Source organism: Temnothorax nylanderi, unplaced genomic scaffold (assembly GCF_030848795.1).
Source record: "Temnothorax nylanderi isolate EJ_2023f unplaced genomic scaffold, tnyl_v1.0 TNYL_tig0016_pilon, whole genome shotgun sequence".
Lineage (NCBI taxonomy): Eukaryota > Metazoa > Arthropoda > Insecta > Hymenoptera > Formicidae > Temnothorax > Temnothorax nylanderi.
The window spans coordinates 1,784,653-1,792,055 of record NW_027249078.1 but is presented as its reverse complement, the minus strand read 5'-3'; the positions used below and the strand labels follow the sequence as shown (position 1 = coordinate 1,792,055).

General features: G+C 37.5%; 1 protein-coding gene across 2 annotated transcripts in view; it reads left to right on the top strand.

The window, feature by feature from the left end:
• Positions 1 to 1,184: 1,184 nt before the first annotated feature.
• Eif5b (eukaryotic translation initiation factor 5B) overlaps positions 1,185 to 7,403 on the top strand; it is a 38,301-nt gene continuing 32,082 nt past the window's right edge. The window contains exons 1-11 of one of the 2 annotated variants that reach the window (XM_071698729.1): positions 1,185 to 1,631; positions 3,237 to 3,604; positions 3,740 to 3,932; positions 4,020 to 4,352; positions 4,427 to 4,636; positions 4,704 to 5,146; positions 5,253 to 5,470; positions 5,602 to 5,804; positions 5,900 to 6,165; positions 6,588 to 6,669; positions 6,807 to 6,988. In XM_071698729.1, the coding sequence (XP_071554830.1) occupies positions 1,598 to 1,631; positions 3,237 to 3,604; positions 3,740 to 3,932; positions 4,020 to 4,352; positions 4,427 to 4,636; positions 4,704 to 5,146; positions 5,253 to 5,470; positions 5,602 to 5,804; positions 5,900 to 6,165; positions 6,588 to 6,669; positions 6,807 to 6,988 (2,532 nt within the window). In that variant the 5' untranslated portion in view covers positions 1,185 to 1,597. Of the gene's footprint in view, positions 1,632 to 1,659; positions 1,778 to 3,236; positions 3,605 to 3,739; positions 3,933 to 4,019; positions 4,353 to 4,426; positions 4,637 to 4,703; positions 5,147 to 5,252; positions 5,471 to 5,601; positions 5,805 to 5,899; positions 6,166 to 6,587; positions 6,670 to 6,806; positions 6,989 to 7,403 lie in introns of those variants that run through there. The other variant, XM_071698728.1, reaches the window with a different exon arrangement.

Genomic DNA, 7,403 nt, shown 5'->3' with positions numbered 1-7,403 from the left:
CTTTGACTATTTATGAGAAACTGAAAGAATGGAAAAAATAATAATTAAAAAACTTGAAGACTATTAGAATGCTTAAAATCCTAAGATAAGCAGTCGCGTCTCGCACGTAACATATATTGCGACTTAATTGTTTTCGCGGGCGCTGTAAATCACGAGTTCGAATATTACAGTAAGCATGGCAGCAATTAATATGGCTGTAGTTTCTGGTTTCTGTGTTGCTTTGTGTAAATTTATGACGGCGCGGCGCAGCGCGGTTACACAATAAGCACGTAAGACAATAAATTACATTCGGTACGTTATAGTTATACGTATGTCATTAGCATGCATATCCCTAAAATAAATTTGCAAGATTGTCTTATACTTAAGCACCGTCGACGTTGTAGTTAACTATTATGAGGCATATTCAAAATTTTATTGAGCGTTGTATTGTCGTGGATAAGATACGGATAAAGCGAGCCAAGCGAGGAGAGAGAGAAGTCAAACTAACAATTATTTTTTATTTCCCATTTTATTAGCATTAAAGATTATCGTAATAAAGATAATGTCGAGAATCATCCTATCAATATTTGCCTTGATTATACAATGATAACAATTCCGTCGAAATTACATATGTATACAATTTTGTGTATAAAACAATAATAATTATCGTTTCGCTTGAATTTTTTAGGACACATAAATTTTTTTGACAAGGGCCATGACAAATGTTAAGGACCGTTTACAATAGGTATAGTAAACTTTGAGTCGTAAGGAATTGACCAATCACAGATGAATGTGAGGAGAAAACTCAACTGTAATTGGTCAATTTCTTACGGCTTATGGCTTCTGCACACAGGACGCGGAAACGCTTGCCGCGCGGCAAGAAGCGACGCGGTAGCCAATAAACTTTTGGTTCTTACGGAAAAACAACACGTTGTTTGGCTACCGCGTCGCTTCTTGCCGCGCGGCAAGCGTTTCCGCGTCCAGTGTGCACAGTGTGCAGAAGCCATTACGGCTCAAAGCTTGACGGTTCCCAACGCCAACGCACGCGGCATTCGGCAAGCGACTTGCACTTGGTGTTGGCCATTTGGCCAATCAGCGACGTGCTCCTCTCGAATTGGCGTGACTGTCGCGTGAGCTGGTTGGCCGGGTCGCGGAGCAGTGCAGAGTGCAGAGCCGGGAGCCGGGAGCAGTGCGTTACGTCGCCACTCTCGCCACTCGCCACTACTACATACCTCTCATACCTCGTACCACACCACACGTGTGCGTGCCAATTGCCACTTGCCACCCTGCCACCAGCTGTGGACCGCCCTGCTTTTGAGACCGGGTCGCGAGTCGCGAGTCGCGACGCGAGTTGCGAGCACGCTCGTGGTGATTCTGCACGAAATACTTTTCTCCTGCGTCTGCATGACTTTTTATCAGCGACACGCGAGTATCACGCCGTTCCTCGTCCGAAGATCAACGCACGCACCACCGCCGGCCGACCCGACCCGACCCGATCGCCGAGAGTCGAGTCGAGAATCGAGACAGCTTGTCGGAAAAACGTGAAGTAGAGGAGTCGGGGAGTCGGGGAGTCGGGGAGAAAACTGAACAGCACCGTCAATTGCATCAGCGAGCCAAAATGCAGGAGTCGCAGCCGAAAAAGGGGAAGAAAGGTGAGCGGGACTGACTTGCGAACGTCGGATTAACGCGCGTTGATTTAACACATGTATGTACGTGCGTGCCGCTGCTCCGAGCTCCGATGTGGCAAGTGTCGTCTGCTTCGACCTAACCTCAATCGCGATCCACGATTCAACCGCCTGTACGTCGGATCGAGCGACGTCGTCGTTGTCCTCGTCTCCTCGTCTCCTCGTCTCCTCGCCGCATATGGCGATTATGAGAATATTGAAAAGTTAAATATTTAATTGTAATGTAATTGTATTTATATATAGCATATACACATGTGTGTAAACTATTACAATCTCAGGAAAGTATTTATTTTAATTTAATTCATTAGCTCAATAGGAGTTATATGTAAAACTTGAAAGAGAGACGAAATTAAGATGAAATAATTTCACGCAAACTACACTAACTACAATATGTTATCAAAAAGTTGGACCAACCAACGTGGAGCAACTCTCTATTAACTATTAATCTGTTGATACCAAGTTGACACCAGTTTTGCCAAGTAATATTTAGTACGGTATGCGCTTAATGATACAAAAAGTTGTAGCAAAAACAAAATTTACAAAGCTTTAAGATATCAGGACACACAATAGATTAGTTGGGAAAATTATAATTACGATAAAATATACTCTTTCCTCTTTCCTAAATCCTAATAATTGAAAATAAGTTTCACAAATCGTGACATTAAGCGCGATACAATTCAAGGATTCTCAACTTTCATTTATGTATGTCACCTGGATAACTTTTACTTTCACTCGACTTGATTGAGTAATAATAAGTCATAATAATGCTGAAAGCTAGAAAAGTTGCACCCAAGTTGAAAAAATTTCTCTAAGCAACAAACAACCTTCTCTATGTAGCCTGATTTCGTAATGTTATCTAACGTCAGACATTATTAGAACGATGAAATATAGACTACTGCTAGAATACTGCATAATACTCATATGGCACCTTTTGGATGCAACTTTTCTAGCATTATTATGACTTATTTTTACTCAATCAAGTCGAGTGAAAGTAAAAGTTATCCAGGTGACATACATAAATGAAAGTTGAGAATCCTTGAACTGTATCGCGCTTAATGTCACGATTTGTGAAACTTATTTTCAATTATTAGGATTTAGGAAAGGGGTATATTTTATCGTAGTTATAATTTTCCCAACTAATCTATTGTGTGTCCTGATATCTTGAAGCTTTGTAAATTTTGCTTTTGCTACAACTTTTTGTATCATTAAGCGCATACCGTACTAAATATTACTTGGCAAAACTGGTATCAACTTGGTATCAACAGATTAATAGTTAATAGAGAGTTGCTCCATGTTGGTTGGTCCAACTTTTTGATAATATATTGTCAACATCTTGTAGTTAGTGTAGTTTGCGTGAAATTATTTCATCTTAATTTCGTCTCTCTTTCAAGTTTTACATATAACTCCTATTGAGCTAATGAATTAAATTAAAATAAATACTTTCCTGAGATTGTAATAGTTTACACACATGTGTATATGCTATATAAATACAATTACATTACAATTAAATATTTAACTTTTCAATATTCTGTTGGTTGCAATTAGGATTATATTTGTGATTTGCATCAATAGGCAGGAGAAAGCGCAATGACAGCGACGAAGACATTGAACAAGTATTGGCAGAGTTGGCATTGGAATATTCTGGAGAGAAACCAGAAGCTACGGACAATAAAGTTGAAGATAAAACAGAACCGAACGAGCAAAAGATTGACAATGAAGATAAAAAGAAAAAAGGGAAGAAGGATAAGAAGAAGACTGAAAATACTGAAAAGGACGATATCAAAGACGATACTAATGAAACTACGGACAATAATATTGTAGAATCAGAATTAAACAATACTGACAGGGACGTTGAAGTTAGTACTGTAAAAACTGCGGCACAAAAGAAAAAAGAGAAGAAAGAAAGAGAGAAGCAAAAGAAGTTAGCTCAGAAAAAAGCGGTAAGAAAGATAACAATGATATAATTTATTCACTATGTAAATGCTTTTTATGTAAAATTTTTTTGCTTAAAAATGAATTTATTATTAATGTATTTCTTACTAATGAGATGTATTATTTAATTTTCATTACAATAGGAAACTGCAAAGGAAGGTGGCAACAAGAAAGAGGATGACGAAACTGCAGCTTCTGAAGAAAATAAAAATGATAAAGTTATATCAGCAAAGAAGGATCAGGATAGCATAGAAGCCGATGGTGACGTTGCTGATACTGAAGATGGTACAAAGAAGAAAAAGAAGAAAGGTGGTAAGGAAGAAACTAAAGAAAAAGGTAATTTTAGTTACTAACATATATCGCTTGGATGATTGTTTTTCAAATCTATACGAATGTATTTCTAATAATAGACTTTTGCGATAGGTAAAGGGCCTGGAAAGAAAACTATTGCCGCTATGCAGGAAGCTTTGAAAAAATTGAAAGAAGACGAAGAAAGATTGAAGCGTGAAGAAGAAGAAAGGATACGGCAGGAAGAATTGCGAGAGCAGGCAAGATTGGAGCAATTGCGACTTGAACAGGAGCGTAAAGAAAAGAAGAAATTGAAAGAAAAACAACGAAAAGAGAGATTGAAGGCAGAAGGAAAATTCTTAACAACGAAACAAAAACAAGACAGAGCTAGGGCACAAGCGATGATTGAGGCACTTAAAGCTCAAGGTTTTGATTTGCCAGAAGCTGGAGAGAAAAAACCTAGACCAGGTGTTGTATATATTTTTTACAGAATATTTGCAGAGAAATTAGAGTCATAGTATTTATTATTGGAATTATTTTAGGAACACGAATTAGGCCAAATAAAATGAAGCAACAAGTTAGTGTAGAGAAGAAAGAGGAAGAAAAGATTGAAGATAATGAAACATCCGCGGCTCAAGTACAAGTAGAAATAGTAGATGAACCAGTACAGGAAGTAAAGGAAAAGAAGGAAGAAGACGATGTTAAGGATTCGTGGGATGCTGACACAACTGATGATGAACAGGAAGATGAAGGTATTGCTTTATATATAGATTATAGAATTATATTCCGTCCAGTTACTCAAATCTTAATTAATTTCAGATAAATCAGACGATATTCTCAAGACACCTGAAAAAGTGAAGAAATTTGGTCGAAAAGTTCCAGCCTCGGCTGAATCAGAAAAGAAAGAGTCATCCGAAAGCGATACAGAGAGCGAAAGCGGAAGTGAATCTGAATCCGAAGACGAGAGCGACGAAGATAGTGAAGTGGAGGATAAAATGCCAGATGCCGCACGTAAAAAGGAACGTGCAAGGGAACGAATTCAGAATCGCCGTATAGAGGCAGGGAAGAAAAAATCTTTGGATAATCTGAGGGCCGCCGTTGTCTGTGTTTTGGGACACGTCGATACTGGCAAAACGAAAATCCTGGACAAATTGAGAAGAACGAATGTACAAGACGGAGAAGCTGGTGGTATAACTCAACAAATTGGTGCTACTAATGTGCCGATTGAAGCTATCCAAGAATCAACGAAGCATGTAAAGGGCGTAAGTGTTCACTTGAGATCTGAATTTTCAAATATTGGATTTCTGATTATATTGCAACGTACTTAATGTACTTAACGTACTTTAACAATTATCTTTTTGCTTTTAGTTTGCTGACAAGAAATTTAAAATTCCTGGTCTCTTGATCATAGACACACCTGGTCACGAATCGTTTAGTAATCTCAGGAGCAGAGGGTCTTCTCTTTGCGATATAGCAATTTTAGTTGTAGACATTATGCATGGGCTGGAACCGCAAACTATAGAGAGTATCAATTTATTGAAAGCAAAAAAATGTCCTTTTGTTGTCGCTCTCAATAAAATCGACAGGTAATTTCGCATTATGTATAATAATTAATAACTCTGAGATATTTGCGATTGATTAATTTGCATTCTACATCATGATATTAGCTGCATTATAAAGTTGCATTATAAAAGTCATGACAATTTAATTTTCTCAGATTGTACGATTGGCAGACCATGAATCGTAAGGATGTTCAAGATATAGTGAAGAATCAAGAATCTAATACTCAGCGAGAATTTGAGAGGCGGTCGAAGGATATCATTGTACAGTTTGCTGAGCAAGGTCTGAATGCGGCAGTGTATTACGAAAATCCAGATCCGAGAGAATACGTGTCGTTAGTTCCTACCAGTGCTATAACAGGTAATAACAACATACAAATGTGCAGACCTAATAGATAGAAACATAGCATTTGGGAATATCTGAATTCTTTTTACACCTCACTGTATCATATACAGGCGAAGGTATGGGCAATCTGTTGGCATTAATAGTTGATGCCTGTCAGGGTCCTCTGGCTAAAAGATTGATGTACAGCGAAGAGCTACAGGCTACCGTCTTAGAAGTCAAAGCATTGCCTGGACTTGGTACTACGATAGACTGTATTCTAGTCAATGGCATGTTAAGAGAAGGTGATACAGTCATCATCGCTGGTACGGACGGACCTATTGTAACACAAATTCGCTCGCTTCTTATGCCGCAGCCGTTAAAGGAATTGCGAGTTAAGGTAATCTTTCAGTGTTTTGCACTCTAAGATGATGAAATATCATCACAATTATTATACTATTCCTTGCGTACCATCAATCAATAAATCAATCAACATTGTCTTTGCAACTCTGGGTGGATCTTGGCCTGCTCTAAAGATTCGATCTTCCTCTTTACGAACATTTACAACAATGTTTTATATGATGTGGTTGTCAGCTATGTGTACAATTTTTAACTGGAGGAAAGCAAGGAAAGATTTCTGTCAGGTTTTCCTAAACCCTAAGCTTACGAAGATTACAAATTAAAAATCTATCTAGGATAAGGGATCTCGAGACTCGGCAATTATGAGTCCGCCTTTCCTACACAAAGCCACGCGATATCCCACTCCCTGCATACTTGATTTTAGAATATAATATTTATGGTATCATATATTTTTTATTCCAGAATGCATATATCGAATATCGTGAAGTTAAGGCAGCTCAAGGAGTGAAAGTTGCTGCTAAAGATTTGGAAAAGGCCATTGCTGGTATGTAATCTACTTGTAAAAAATCAATAAGATTAATTCTTTTGCTTTGTAATATATAATATACATATATATATATATTTTTTAAACATTTGTTCTTAAGAATAAAACGAATAACACGAGTTGATATTTGCATGTAGGATTAAATCTGCAAGTTGCACAAAAACCAGATGAAATAGACGTTGTGAAAGAAGAAATAGCAAAGGAATTGTCGAGTGCTCTAGGAAACATTCGACTAGCTGAACGAGGAGTTTACGTTCAGGCGTCAACCTTGGGAGCTCTTGAAGCGTTGTTGGACTTCCTGAAAAGCAGCAAGATACCGGTAAGTACTTGTCTACAGAGCAGTTTTTTATTTTGCGTGCATGCGACATTATATACCTATATCACATTCGTGTATATCACAATACCAGTACAGTGATATAATATTTTTTTTTACTCTCGACTACTGCCAGTATGCGTTTCACGGACACCGAATATATTGCATGATTATTATCATATATTAGATAGTTGAGTCGTTTAATTGACGTTATAATTTTGATATTTCTTTGGAGATCCAAGCTAAAGAAATGAATAGTAATCGTTGTCACATTATATAATCACTTGCATTGAGTAATAAGATTTCCGATAACTTTTTCACTGATATTTCATATATAATACTTGGTATTATTATAGTCTCATACTCTTATTTTTTTTGTTTATACTATTAAAATGAAAGTACTAATAAAAATCTCGTCTCT